The 15,529-nt window shown below is 40.9% G+C and overlaps 1 protein-coding gene across 4 annotated transcripts in view; it reads left to right on the top strand.

Annotated features, from left to right (window-relative positions):
* Positions 1-15,529, top strand: part of pappaa (pregnancy-associated plasma protein A, pappalysin 1a) — a 275,180-nt gene that overhangs the window by 15,453 nt on the left and 244,198 nt on the right. For all 4 annotated transcript variants that reach the window (XM_052037112.1, XM_052037114.1, XM_052037113.1 and 1 more), the window contains exon 2: positions 10,167-11,223. In XM_052037112.1, the coding sequence (XP_051893072.1) occupies positions 10,167-11,223 (1,057 nt within the window). The remainder of the gene's footprint in view (positions 1-10,166; positions 11,224-15,529) is intronic.

Genomic DNA, 15,529 nt, shown 5'->3' on the forward strand with positions numbered 1-15,529 from the left:
AGCACTCCCACACTGTTATGTCTGGAGGAAAGATGGAGTGCTGGCAGATCGCGACATCACGATGAAAGTGCTGCCATTTTAATACTCTTTTAACCTCTTAACCATGTGTTGAGCAACCAGAGGATTGCTGTCAATGACGTTCAAAGCTACCATGAACTAATTATAGGTTTAAAAGGTAGAAAAGATAAGATATTTATTTATTAGCCACATGTACATCGAAACACACAGTGAAATACATCTTTTTGTGTTATTGAGAGAATGTGCTGGGGGCAGCCCGCAAGTGTCGCCACGCTTCTGGCGCCAACATAGCATGCCCACAACTTCTGAAGCCATACCTCTTTGGAATGTGGGAGGAAACCGGAGCACCCGGAGGAAACTCACGCAGACACGAGGGGAACGTACAAACTCCTCACAGACAGCAGCGGGAATTGAACCCGGGTCGCTGGCGTTGTAATAGCGTTACGCTAACCGCTACAACTATTTTTTCTGGCCGTGCTGTAATTGTTTTGTGCTTTCTATAGTTGTTTCAAGTCAACAGACAATGATATGGCAACTGCTGAATGGCTTTTAGCTGACTTGAGGGCTTTTGCATGACCGTTTTGTTCCTAGGCACATGCGCACTTGTAACTAGGGAGAAAAATACTTTCAGCAGGACCCCATATCTGACATGGATGTCCATGGATTATTACTTTTATTTCAATCTCAGTGAGAACAAGATATAAAACATCTATGTGTTCCACAGGACGTTCTAACTGAAATCTGCCACAAATGGAATTTCAAAGCACGGAAAGGACTGCATTGCCAAAGGCTCTGGAGGTGAAGATAGTAATGAACTTCCATGTGCCTGGCTTCTTCCTGGAGCTGGTGATATTTGTTACAACTTTACCTTTTAAAGTTGTACAGAGTTGATCCTCTCTATTCAAACAGAACTCAGAACTTTTTTTTTTGTCCTTTGCCAAAACTAAGCAGGGGATTGGTACAGGGCAGATATGATTGCATGCACATTGATTTGTGGGACCTGCATGCCAACTTTTCCTTCTACTGGAATTGAAAGTGATCCTATTTCTTTTAAAATCTACCTGATGCACAAGCATACATAGGAAACTATGCTGGTCAAAGCCTAGTATCCTGGTAGCAGTCTAGATGTCCTCATTCTTTGCTTATTCATTGTACTACCTGTAACTGATAAACTGTCAAAGGCCGGTTACTAAGCATCAAGAGCTTAACTAGTGATTCTTCTGCCTGGAGTAGTCTGGAGGGCCCCTGTAGTACCAGACGGAGTGGGCATTGAGATTCATGATGAGTTGTGACATGCTGAACACGTTGCCATCCTGAGAAGATGGCTTTTGTCAGCAGCCTTTCGACAAGCAGCTGAGAAGCAAGATCAGGAAGATAAGGATTACAGGAATGAACTATGTGTCATGCAAAATTACAGGATTGCTCTGACTGGGATCTTGCTCTGTAATCAGCATAGACTCAATGGGCCGAATTGGACTCCTTCCACGGCATAAGGAAATATGGAAATATTGATGGGGGGAGGAAGAGAAAATCTGGAGGCAACCTAGACGTCCCTTCCTTCCTCCCTTCCTTCCTTTCTCAGGGTATCAGGAAAGAACTCAGCCAAGTTCAATATGAGCAATTGAAATTCCCCAGACACCATTAATCCCAAAATTTACCTTCTCTCCACTGTGGCTCAATGTAAAAGTAACAAAAAATAAACAATTTGAACTAAATTTGTTTTTGAAGTCAATCTGTATTGCACATTCCCATGCATACCTGTACCACCTGTCTTCCATATGCCTCTGTTTACCGCAGTCCCTCTGTGCAGTGCTACCCCAGTGCATCAACATGGTTGGCTGCTGACTGTCAGCATAGCAAGCTACAACTGGTCTTGGAGGATGAACTCATGTAGCTCTGGGCATAAAGCCTGCTCTGAGGATTGCATTAAATACTGCCTGGCAAAGAGGCAACATAAAGTGGTGAATGCAAGAGGATGAATATTCTCTCCTAAGACAGTTGATCCAAAACCCAAGCCCACTTAAACACTGGTATCCAGAGCAATGATGGAAGAAGTGTGAGCTTCTAAGGCAGGAGAATGGTCTGGGCGTTCCATGGCAACAGTCAGACACTAGATATTTACTGCTTGCTGGTATCATGGATCATCAGCCAAGGACGCTAACCATGGCTACATGTATCAACATGCCCCTTTTGTGTTTAAAACTTAAGTGTTTAGGGAGTTTGGGCAATGAGAGTTAGAGAGTCCAAGAAACTGCCTTAGGTATCCAGTTTGACACTGGAGTTAGGCCCTGCTTTGTGGTTCAAAGTTAAATGCTTGTCTGGCTGCCCCTTATAGCAAGTCTCAAAAGATCCAATGGTCATTAAAGACTGAAATGAGAAGAATTATTTTTATTTAGAGGCTTTAAATCGTTGGAATTCTCTCCCCTAAAGCGATGTGGCAGCTCACTTGTTCAGGGTTAAGATCCATAGTTGTTTGGCCATCAGCAGAATCAAATGTATGAGGATCAATTGGGAAAAAGGATGAGATTCAGGTTCAGGCAGGAACTTGTTGATTCATCAAAAAGCACCTCCTCATGCTCCGATTTTGGGGTTCTTATGTTCATATTTGTCTCCAGTCATGGTGAAGCTCACATCGCTATTGTGAGTTTTGAGTCGTTGAGAAAATCAGAAAGGATTTGCTGCTCTGTTAAATTTGCAATGCAACTTCGCTCTTCTTATGAAGGGTAGAAACTGAAAGTGATTCCAGAGAGCTTCAGAAGATAATTGGTATTGGTATTGGTATTGGTTTTTTATTGTCACTTGTACCGAGGTACAGTGAAAAGCTTGTCTTACAAACCGATCGTACAGGTCAATTCATTACACAGTGCAGTTTCATTGAGTTAGTACAAAGTGCATTGATGTAGTACAGGTAAAAACAGTAACAGTACAGAGTAAAGTGTCATAGCTACAGCTACTTATGCACTGCAATAAGGTGCAAGGTCACAACACGGTACAATGTGAGGTCATAGTCCATCTCATTGTATAAGGGAACCGTTCAATAGTCTTATCACAGTGGGGTAGAAGCTGTCCTTAAGTCTGGAGGTATGTGCCCTCAGGCTCCTGTATCTTCTACCCGATGGAAGAGGAGAGAAGAGAGAATGTCCCAGGTGGGTGGGGTCTTTGATTATGCTGGCTGCTACACCAAGACAACGAGAGGTAAAGACAGAGTCCAAGGAGGGGAGGCTGGTGTCCATGATGCACTGGGCTGTGTCCACAGCTCTCTGCAGCTTCTTGCTGTCCTGGGCAGAACAGTTGCCGTACCAAGCCATGATACATCCTGATAGGATGCTTTCTATGGTGCATTGGTAAAAGTTGGTGAGAGTCAAAGGGGGCAAACCAAATTTCTTTAGCCTCCTGAGGAAGTAGAGGTGTTGGTGAGCTTTCTTGGCCGTGGCATCTACGTGATTTAACCAGGACAGGCTGTTGGTGATGTTCATTCCCAGGAACTTGAAGCTCTCAACCCTCTCAACCTCAGCACCACTGATGTAGACGGGTGCATGTACACCACCCCCTTTCCTGAAGTCAATGACCAGCTCTTTTGTTTTGTTGACATTGAGGAAAAGGTTGTTGTCATGACACCATTCCACTAAGCTCACTATTTCCTTCCTGTACTCTGACTCATTGCTATTTGAGACATGGCCTACAACGGTGGTATCATCTGCAAACTTGTAGATGGAGTTAGTGCAGAATCTGGCCACACTGTCATGAGTGTATAGGGAGTAGAGTAGAGGGCCGAGGATGCAGCCTTGTGGGGCAACAATGTTGAGAATAATTGTGCCGGAGGTATTGCTGCCTATCCTCACTGATTGCGGTCTGTTTGTTAGAAAGTCAAGGATCCAGTTACAGAGGGAGGTGTTGAGTCCTAGACAGTAAATAAAATCCAGAGTCATTGTTTTAACCCCATCCACTTGGTGGGGATGCTGACAGCTTCTACATGGGTAGATCAACCAATCCCACTAGTTTCCAGCTGGACTGGATTTCATTAAAATTATTTCAAAACCATTTTGTTTTCCCTTCATGTCACCTCCTCCTCTGCTGAAGTTTGTAAGTCAGGTTTATAGTGCAGACAGATATGATGGTGAATAGTTCAAAACTCCACCTTTGGAAAATCTTCTCTTGTCAGCTTCCATGTCTTAATAAAAGTATTGCCACATAGAAACATTTACACAAGTAATTAGAACTAAATATACGATTTCCAAAATTTACGAGGTGTTCCAAGGATTTCAAATCGACAATAATCTGACCCACTTTCTCATAAAAGCAAAATATTAGAGATGCTGGAAATCTGAAATGAAGATAGAACATTTGGGAAACACTCAGAAGGTCAATCATCATCGGTGAATTCAGAAAATTGGACCAATGAGCTTTGATCGCAAGGTGATAATAAGCCATTAACCCGAAACAATAACCCTAACTTTCCATCTTTGCTGATGTTCCTTGACCTAGTGAGTGCTTTCAGCCTTTTCTCTGTTTTTAGACTGCTTTCTCAGAAAGCATTTTCACAAGGCTACTGATGGCAATAGCACGACCATTTTGTTACAGTGAGCCTCACAGACCAGGGAAGGCTGTAGTTACATAGAGTTGAAACAGTGATTACATTTCTGAAGCAATTAATTGTTTAGTACATTCAATGTATCTTGGAAGTCAAGAAAGACATTTTTATAGACACATAGAATGATAAAGCATTGAGTGAGGCCATTCAAATTGGTAGAACTACCCTATCAATCCCATTTCCTTGCTCCTTCCTCATGGTCCAGTAAATTGTTTCCCTTCCAAGTACTGATCCAATTCAAATTTAAAAGTTTCTATCGAACTCAGGATATGCATTCATGATCATAAGAAAATGCTGACTGAAAAAATGTTTCCTTCTGTTGCCTTTAGTTCCTTTGCCAATCACCTCAAATCTCTGTTCTCTGGTTACTGGCCCTTTTGCCACTGGGAATCATTTCTCCTTATTTAATATATCAGAATGATTCATGATTCTGAATACTTCCATCAAATCTCAATTAACATTTTCAGCTTCATGCTCATTGGTCCAATTTTCTAAATTCACTGACGATGATTGACCTTCTGAGTGCAACCCCAGCTTCTCAAGGCTTTCTCTTTCTGCAGAACCTTCATGTTTATATTGCCTATCCTCATGTTTGCCTCTAAAATTGTGCACTTTACAGTGCCCTGCATTTAATTTCATCTGTCATGAGTGTGCCCACTTCACTGGTATGTCTGTGATTTTAAAGGCCATCATTATTCTCCACACTGTTTAAGGTATTTCTGGGTTTTGATTCAATGCAAGCTTTGAAATTATGTCCCTTGGGCCCAATTTCAGGTTATTAATACATATCAAAAAGAGCTGCAATCCCAACGACAGCTCTCAGTGCAACAACATGAGTGCAGATTTTCTTCCAGTCAAGGGCGCCACAGTGGCACAGCTAGTGGAACTGCTGCCTTACAGCTTCAGTGACCTGGGTTCGATCCTGACCTCCGGTGCTGTCTGGGTGGAGTTTGAACCTTCTCCCTGTGACTGAGTGGGTTCCCCCCAGGTGCTCCAGTTTCCCCACATATACCCATGGCGAATGGGTTGGTAATTGGTTGCTGTAAGTTGCCCGTGGTGTGAAGATGAGTGGTAGAGTCTGGGGCAGTTGATGGGAATGTGGGGAGGATAAAATGGGATTAATGTAAGTGGATGCTTGATGGTCAGCACAAACTCCATTGGGCCAAAGGGCCTCGTTCTGTGCCATATGACTCTATGATTATTTGCAATTATTCTATGTTTTCTGCCCCAATTTTAAATCCACCCTGTTCATTATCCATTGCTTCATCAAAGAACTCAATTGAAATTATTTAAACATGATTTGCCTTCAGCAAATCCATAATGGCTTTCATTTAATAATACATATTTCCTGAGTTCCAATCCACTTAGTCTGGAATATTGTCTCTAACAAAATCCTTACCTCGAAAATTAGAACGAAATGCCTGGAATCATTTATTTTTCTCTAGCCCCCTTTCTGAGCAAGGCTGAAGCACCTTCCTTTGGCACTACTCCCATTTCAAGGGATATTTGAAAGTTTATGGCTAGAATTTCAATTTCTACTTCCATCCTTAGTTCTCGGGATCAATCTTATTTCGACTGGTGAATATTCCACTTTGAGCATTGCTGAGTTTAAATACCGTCATTAAATATGTCGTTTTAAAGATGTCATTAAGTTGGAAAGAGTGCACAGACAGATTTACGAGAATGTTGCCGGACCTCAAGGGCCTGAGTTATAGGGAGAGGTTGGGCAAGCTAGGTCTTTGTTCCCTGGAACATAGGGAACTGAGGGGTGACAATATAGAGGTGTAGAAAATTATGAGGGGCATAGATAGGGTGAATGCACACAGTCTTTTTTGCAGGGAAAGGGAACCAAAACTAGAGGGTATAGGTTGATGGTGAAAGGGGAAAGGTTTAAAAGAGACCTGAGGAGCAACAACTTGATGCAGAGGGTGGTACACATATGCCAGCGAAAGTAGTTGAGGTGGGTATAATAACAACATTTATAAGGTATTTGGATAAGTAGATGGATGGGAAAGATTTAGAGTGATACAGGCCAAATGGGACTAGTTTAGGTGGGCACCTTGGTCGGCATGGATGAGTTGGGCTGAAGGGCCTGATTCTATGCTGTATTACTGTGACCTCTTTGTTAGATCTTCTCCAATATTACTACTGGTTTCTCCTTTGCTTTGGCATTGCCAGCTTTTTCTCCTTCAATAAAAACAAGTGCAAGGTATTCCCTCAGTTCCTCACCTACTCATCCTGCTTCTCTGAGAAGATTTGATTCCTAATCAGCCTCACCCTACTTTTGACTCTTGTTTTTATATTTATAGAGTCATAGAGTCATACAGCATGGAAACAGGCCCTTCAGCCCAACCGGTCCATGTCGACCAAGATTCCCATCTAAGCTTGTCCCATTTGCCCATGTTTGGCCCATATCCTTCTACACTTTTCCTATCCATGTACCTGTCCAAATATCTTTTAAATGTTGCTAATGTACCTGCCTCAACCACTCCCTTTGACAGCTCATTCCATATATTGACCACCCTCAAGGTGAAAATTTTGCCCCTCGGGTTCCAATTAAATCTTTCCCATCTCACCTTAAACCTATATCCTCTAGTTCTTGATTCCCAACCCTGGGAAAAAGACTGTGTGCATTCAGCCTATTTATGCCCCTCATAATTTTATACACCTCGATAGTATCACCCCTCATTCTCCCAACTCCAATGAAAAAAAGATCCCAACCTGCTCAACCTCTCTCCACAACTCGGTCCCTCAAGTCCTGGCAACATCCTCATAAATCTCTTCTACATTCTTTCCAGCTTAATGGCATCGTTCCTAGAGCAGGGTGATCAAAACTGAACACAATATTCCAAATGCGGTCTCACCAATGTCTTGTACGACTGCAACATGACATTCTGACCTCTATACCCAATACCCTGACTGATGAAGGCAGCATGCTAAAAGCCTCCTTCACCACCCTGTCTACCTGCAATACCACTTTCAGGGAACCATGTCCTTGTAATTTCTTCACTGTATATTCAGCATTCAGTTGAATTTTCCACACTATACTCCAAAGCTTCAGCTTTGGATGGTCACCCTTTCCTCCTTGTGGGAATGTACCTCAACCATCTTTTCCGTGAAGACCTCCCATTGTTCAATTATCGTTTTACCTTTTTTAACAACCTTTGATTATAATCCATCTGATGTTGATCGCTTTTCAGAATAAAAGTAGCCCTTCTCAAGTTATGCATTTCCTTTCCCTTTCTCAAAACTTAACCTGATGTTATAATGATCGCTTTTCTCCAAATGCTTCCCAATTGCTGCATGCTGGATTTGGTGGTCTTCATTCCCTAATATCAGGTATAACATTATTTCCTGCCTCATGAGCCTTTTGAATACATTGCTCGTGATGTAACATCCTTATGATGGCACAGGAAGTATTGTGCACTTTCAAGAATGTCCCTACCCTAAACTTTGCTCAGTTATTTGATTGTATGCAATAATATCAAGATTTCCCCAAAACTATCATTCTTTGTGGGAGACATTGGAATGTGAAATTGACTTTGGTGTTATCTGGAAACATGGGAGCTAACACAGAGCATCAAAACAGCTTCAGCATTTTAATTTATTCCCACAATGGATGATTACAACAAAATTTGTGAATAATTTGCTTTATAGAATAAGCCCAATAATACACGAGGAACCATATTTCACAAAATTCACCTCTTGTACAAGGTGAACATCCTTTTGACTCTGATATCAGTAGCTGCCCTCTCAAGACAAGTTGAGGCATTCTTTTCTCATGAATTTTGTGGCAACTGCGTCAATATATTCATGAGAAATTTTTTTTTGTGTGAGATCATGTCACCTTTGTGAATGTGCAACCTTCAGCTAAGTTTATTAAAGGTAGGGCAAGTTTATTAGGAGCAATCTGACGGGTATTAGATGATGAAATCCTTTTGGCAGTCAAAGAGTGAAGAAGAACAATTTCCCTTTTGACTTTTCTCACATTCCAGCTCTTAATCTTTTGCATTTCTCGTGCTCATCCAGGTATTTTTATTAAAAACGTTGAGGGTTTCTGCCTCCACCACCCATTGAGACAGTGAATTCCAGACACCTATTTCTCTTTGGATGAAAACATTTTTCCTCAACTTCCCAGTAATTCTTTGATCAATTAACTTAAATCCAAGTTGCCTAGCTGTTGACCTCTCTGCTAAGGGAAATAGGTCTTTCCAGTTCATTGTGCCTGGGCCTCTCATAATTTTATAAACCTCAAGTACATTATATGCGCTAAAAATAATAATGACAAAAACCAGAGGCATTACAGAAACCCGCAGCAGAAAACCTGTTTGTGTCACGTTGAATTTCACAGTCCTAGGAATAAAGAGTGACAAATGCTTGTGTGCTATATTGCTAAGGAGGCAAAACACGTCAGGAGCAAGAGAAACCAAAGGTGTTTAAACACGTGAAGAACTTCAGATGACAATTCCCTTCTGTTGATTTTCATCAGAAATACCTTTGACAAATTAGTTGATGAAGTAATTGTGTGGATGGAAGCTTGCATTCCTTCACCTCAGCCTTAGGTATGCGTTCTGTTCAACAGTATAGGGTTGTCTTTAGTGCATTTAATTGGGTATTAATAAATTGGCATTTACTTGGTCAATTTTACTCAGTGAAGAAAATTAACACAACAGTATGAAGCGTTATTTTTAAAGCTGAGACGTATGAGATTTTGCTCCACTGGGCATTTTAACACAACTATGCATAAATGGATCAAAGGCTTTAACATGAGTATGTAAGGACTATATTTGAAATGACCCAGACAAACATTACCGCACTTGCAGTCAACGTTCCATGTTTTTTTTCAACCAGTGTACTTGAGTTTTTTTTCTTGATTGTACGAAAAGTTTCCTTCACATGTACAAACACATTACCTTCCTGAACTTGACATCTGCTTTCCAAAGGAAACAGGAAAAAGGGATTTTAGAGCCCCTAGGAAAATAACATTTTGCAGAATGTACCATTTTGATTTTCTCTTTCCCATCAGTGAGGTAAATTTTGAGAAAATATGGCGAAATGTTCATGTAACCTTTACTCTGTTGACATTAGACCATACTACTCATGACTGATTGTTAGCAGATGGCCTCTCTGTTATTTAGCAAAAAGTGACTTGCTCTTAATAAAAAAAATACATCTAGAAAATTAATTTTAATTTTAAAAAATCCAGTTTGTTTTCTGATCAACTCAAATTCTCTCCCTTCTTAAAACAACCCACCACTCAGCATAGCAGTGACTCAGATGTTGTCAACATACGCCACCTCACAGACGAACAATTCATAACAGATTTGTTTAACATTGGATCCATTTCCAGAGACAAATTTACAAAGATCATTGAATGTCTCTCTTGCATGTTATGCCGTGCAAGCCTGGAGCAGCAGTTTGTATAACTGCTGAATTTCAGGTTCATTAAATGGTTACGCCCCACAATATTACAATTATAATTGTTTTTTACTAATATATGATATTGAAAACCTTTCCTTCAAAACATCTCACACACTTTTGTGTTTCTTGAATGTAGGACTTTACGACAAATGTTCTTCTACATCCCGGGACAGAGGATGGATTCTTGGCATTCAGTCCGTGAGTGACTTGGGTAACAGAGACCCACGATTCTTCTTCACTCTAAAAACAGACAGAGCTCGCAAAATGACCACCATCATAGCCCAACAGAAGTACCATGCCAACCAATGGGTACACTTGGCAGTAAGCTACGATGGACGTAAGATGAAGCTGTATGTTAATGGAGCACAGGTGGCTGTGAGCAACGAACAAGTCGGTGACATCTTCAGTCCCCTCAGCAGAAAGTGCAAAGCTCTCACGCTTGGTGGAAATTTTCAAAATCAGAATTATCGTGGCTACATAGCTGATTTTAGCTTGTGGAGCGAAGGCAGAACCCAACAGAAAATAATCCAAGATATGAAGCACCACACTCAAAATAACAATGAGCTTGTCCTTCATGACAACTTTGAGGATGTGGAGAGGCACTGGCTAACTGTGAAAGACAGCAAATACCCTCAAACAGAACCAAAGCATCACCTTGACTGGATATCGAGTACTAACCTGGAACCTCCGCCCTGTGGCCAGACTGTCTGTGACAACATTGAAGTCATAACAAGTTACAACAATCTCTTCAACTTCCGCAAGCTAAAGACTGTCCGCTACAGGGTTGTCAATGTCTATGATGACAATCACCAAAAACCTACTGTTACCAGAGAGCAAATAGAGCTTCAGCATCAACACTTAAACAATGCCTTTGACCGGTACAACATCACCTGGGATCTTACAGTTTTGGATATCAAGAATTCCTCTCTGAGGAACCGCCTCATTCTGGCCAATTGTGACATAAGTAAAATAGGGAATGGGGAATGTGACTTGGAGTGCAATCACACACTGACAGGCAACGATGGTGGAGATTGTAAACCAATGAGGCGTTCTCCTTTGCTGAAGAAGAAAGGAGACGGCGTGTGTGATATGGACTGCAATGACGAACTGTACAATTTTGACGATGGCGATTGCTGCAATCCAGAGGCAACTGATGTGACAAAGACATGTTTTGACCCCAAATCTCCCTACAGGTAAAATTAACAATCATATTAAATCATTATTGAATCATTTGCATGATATGTTTATAACAAAGTTCAGTTCAAATAAAGTCCCCTGGAAGTTGACATTTAAGTATAGTACAATTGAGAGTTCAGGGTGCTGCAGCCCTCAGTCCTCTCTGTGTGGAGTTTGCACGTTCTCCCTGTGATGATGTGGGTTTCCTCCGCAGTGGTCTGGTTTCCTTCCACATCCCAAAGATGTGCCGGTCTAATGTAGGTGAGTGGCAAAAGAATCAAAAAGGGGAGTTGAAAGGCAAGTGGGAGAGAACAAGTTAAAACTTTTCAAGGCAATTTTTTTGGAGGGAGTGAGGTGAGTTTAAAAGCACTGACAGTGATATCAGATTACAGTTCTTAATGAGGTATGATAGGGCTAATTTACCTTCTAATCAGCAGATCTTTGGGATGTGGGAGGAAAGCCACGTGGTCACAGGGAGAACGTGCAAACTCTACATCGACAGCTCCAGAGGTCTGGATTGTAATGGGCTGCTGGACTTGTGAGGCAGCAGCTCTGTTAGCTGTGCCACTGTGCTGCCCCTCACTGCTTAATGGTCTTTAGCATCTTTGAACTCAATCTGTGGAAAATTGAATTCCATTAATTTCAACACCAATTTGGCATCCTCTGTTGATTTTATAGTCATGTTTGTCCCTTTCCCTCCTCAACTCCTAATCATGGATTCTTTAATCCAATTTTGACATTTAAAATTATTATGCTAAAAATACGTAGATCCAGATCCATTATCACCTTATTCTGTTTCACGTGTCTCACTGATCCCATCATGTGGTTAAAATCTTAGTTATAATCTTGGTCTCCTTATGCTCACTCTGAAAGTTAAACGAAGGTCAACAGATTTGGTTAACAATACAAGTTATCAATTATGATTTTTAACTTTTTAGTGTTAAGCATCTGAGTTTATTTAGATTAATGAAAGCATGCAATTTTATTCAATTCTATGGAATCTGAAACCTTTCTTAATATTCAATGGGAAACAAATTTAAGTCGATCTGGTCTTTGAATGGTAGTCTCCTTGTGATACACAAGGACTCTATTACATCACCTTGCTTTGTACATAGATTCTTGAAGGCTGAATGCATTTGAATGAACAATAGCCCTATCTTTGTATAAATCTACATGCTCTAGAGGTTTATAGTGGTAATTTTATTTGATTTTTTTTCTCATCTATGTTTTCATAGAATTGTTATCAGTTTACCTCAGTGATAATAAGTGGTATCAAAAATCTATACAAAATTGTGGCATTCACTAGCCCACTTAAAATAATTAGTGATAAGATCACTATAGCAAAGAGCTAACTGATGACAAAGTGGCATAAACGAGTAACTGTGCAGTCTAAACCTCCCCCTCCTAGAGAGAGATAATTTTGTAAATGGGCAAAGTTTGATTGAAGATTTCAGCTGTCTTCCCTTTTGCTTGACCTGTTGCTGGCTACATCCTGCTATCTCAGTAACAATTTGTTGATTTTATACAATTGACTTATTGCACAGAATGAATAGGTTAAAAGAGGAAGAAGGAGAAAAAATGTTTCTTCCCAAATCCTGCATATTAGAACAATTGCACCAAATGAATTAGCTTTAATGAATTTGAAAATCTCCCTCTCTTTCTCATGAAGCTATCATAATGTATCAGTAGAGCAACAGTGATAATATCATACTTGGTCACTGAGTCAACATAACTGCAAGAAGAACAGTAAAAACTGGAAATATGCAGCTGGTCAGGTAGCATCTGTGGAGAAGGAAAGAGAATTAATGGTTCACGTTGATGACCTTTCATCAGAATTAGGAGTTAGGAAGCGAGCATTGTTTCAATTGGAGAGAAAACGAGAGGCAGAGAGAACAAGGGAGTGTCTGTGATACAGTGGAGGCCAAGAGAGACTGTGATGCAAATGATGTTGGTGCTGTTGAGAGGGATGTGAGGACTTGTTCATTGCAAACGATTGGTCAGCAGAAGGTGTAACCAGAAGGAGATGAATGAGGACAAGGAAAGAACAATTGTGAGATGTAGATCACTGCAGCTGTTGGAAACCTGAAATAACAGAGCATGCCGCAAATACAGCCAACATGTGGAGAGGGAAGAAAGGAGTTAATGACAGGTTGATTACTTTCCTCAGAACTGGCCAGTTCAGATACGGAGAATGCTGGTAAACTGAAACTTTTCAATCCTGACTGTTGCAAGTGCCTATATGGGCAAATTTATTCAATTACTTGAATTTAAATCCCCCAGCTGCCACAGTAAGATTTGACATTGCATCTCTGGATCAGATGTCCAAGAACCCAGTAACTTGTCCAGTAACATAACTACTATGGTAACATGACATACTCTAACTCCTGGCTTGGTTGTTGCTAATTACCTTTTGTCTTTGTTTTGCTGACTACCTTCTTTAGGTAGTCCTTGAAACCATCAAGATACAGCATAGCATCTAGAAAACTGCCACAGAATGTCGGGCTAAAGGTTTCGTTGACTCAATGCACAAGAATCAACGTCAATTCCATGAATAATATAACCTGTACTCATTTCATCCAACTTAGTGGCACTCAACTTTCCTATGTGGGGACCAGATCGACAATCTGAATCACTTCTGAGGACCACTCATTCAACTGCAGAAGTCGCAAACCTCTTCACAAGACCTTACTATTTTCATTCGGACTGAACTCTGCAATTGGATCCCTTATGGAGTCCAGTGTAGGAGTGTCAATCTTCCACCATTTCCCAGCAGTTGCTGTGGGAAATCTGGGAACAGAACAGGTGAAGCAAGCAGGTTAAAGCTATTTTACATTCTGAATGAATTGGGTTGATTTAAATGCAATTATTGGGAACTTAAAAATATCATTGTGCCTACCCTTGCCCAAACCATTTGTCTTCATGTTGCATTTCTTCAAGGAGGCTTTGAGCATATCCTTGAATCTTTTACTCTCTCCAGGTGGTAATCTCTTCCCATGCCTGTTCCGGGAGTCTGGCGTGAATGATGTGGCTGCCTAACATAACTGCCTGAGTGTGACTACTACCTCAGTGCTGGGGACCTTGGCCTGAGTGAAGATCTGTCATTGGTTTGCTTATCCTTCTTGTAAAGTTAGAGGATTTTGCAGAACAAACAGCAAGTCACCAGCGTGAGACTATACTTGGTCCATGCCTTTCTCTCTGCCAGTGACTCTTGGGATCTGGAGTATTGGGAGATTCTGATCTCCTATTTTGAAGCTCTTTATCTTTTTTTTACCGTTTATCTTTATTTATGTAAATGGCTGCACAGAGCCCAACCCCCTCTCAACACAGCCCACCAATTGTGAATGTGTTGCACATGTTCTCAAGGCACATTTATGGATGAGCGTGAAATTAAAATGAACTTTATTTCCTTCTGTTTCAAGGAGCTCTAACTCCACCGAATAATAATTTATCCAAAAGTGATTTCCACCCTATTGCCCCCAATTTTATTGTTTTTCAAACTCTCCTTCAGCAGGGGTGTTTGATACCAATGGGCATGGGTTTAAAGTAAGGAGTAAGATGTTTAGGGAGACCATGAGGAAGAATTTTTTTACCTCAGGATGGTTGGAGTTGGAATGCACTGCTTGATAGGGTGGTGAAGGCAGATACTCTCACAACATTTAAGAAGTATCAAGATGAACATCTGAGTCATCGAGGCATAGAAGACTATGGACCAAGTGCTGGTCGACAGGATTAATGTAGAAGGGTACTTGATGGTTGGCATGGACAGGGCGGGATGAAGGTCCTGTTCCTGTCCTGGCTCTAGGATTCTGTAACTCTACACAAAGCAAGCTTCAATTTTGGCATAAGTTAACTGGGCTGGAGAGGATTGCAGTTGACAATGAACTATTCTGTTGTCAAGAATTGAGATAATGTAAAGAAAATGGTTGGAGACTTTGTACCAATATGACTGCTTTTCCCTGAACCCGGTTCTATAAATTGATGGTGTGGGTCAAGTGCTAACTGAGCTCTGGCTTATTGATGAAATGTTCTGTAATCCTTTTGTTTATAAGAATGATCCATAATTTCCTTCATGTAGAGGTATCAACCCAGATCACTTGTACGTGACCCTACTTCAACAAAAAAATACAAATGGCTCTTCACTCTTTGCAAAGTAAACTGGGTCAGGAAGACAGTACCTTCAAATGGCCTTACACCCATTTTACATCACTGATCACATTTAGTCACCTCAACAAATCCAAAAATAAAAAAGAACTGCAGATACTGGAAATCAGAAATAAAAACAGAAAATGTTGGAAAAACTCAACAGAACAGAAAGTAGCTGGA

This window comes from Pristis pectinata, chromosome 23 (genome assembly GCF_009764475.1).
Source record: "Pristis pectinata isolate sPriPec2 chromosome 23, sPriPec2.1.pri, whole genome shotgun sequence".
Lineage (NCBI taxonomy): Eukaryota > Metazoa > Chordata > Chondrichthyes > Rhinopristiformes > Pristidae > Pristis > Pristis pectinata.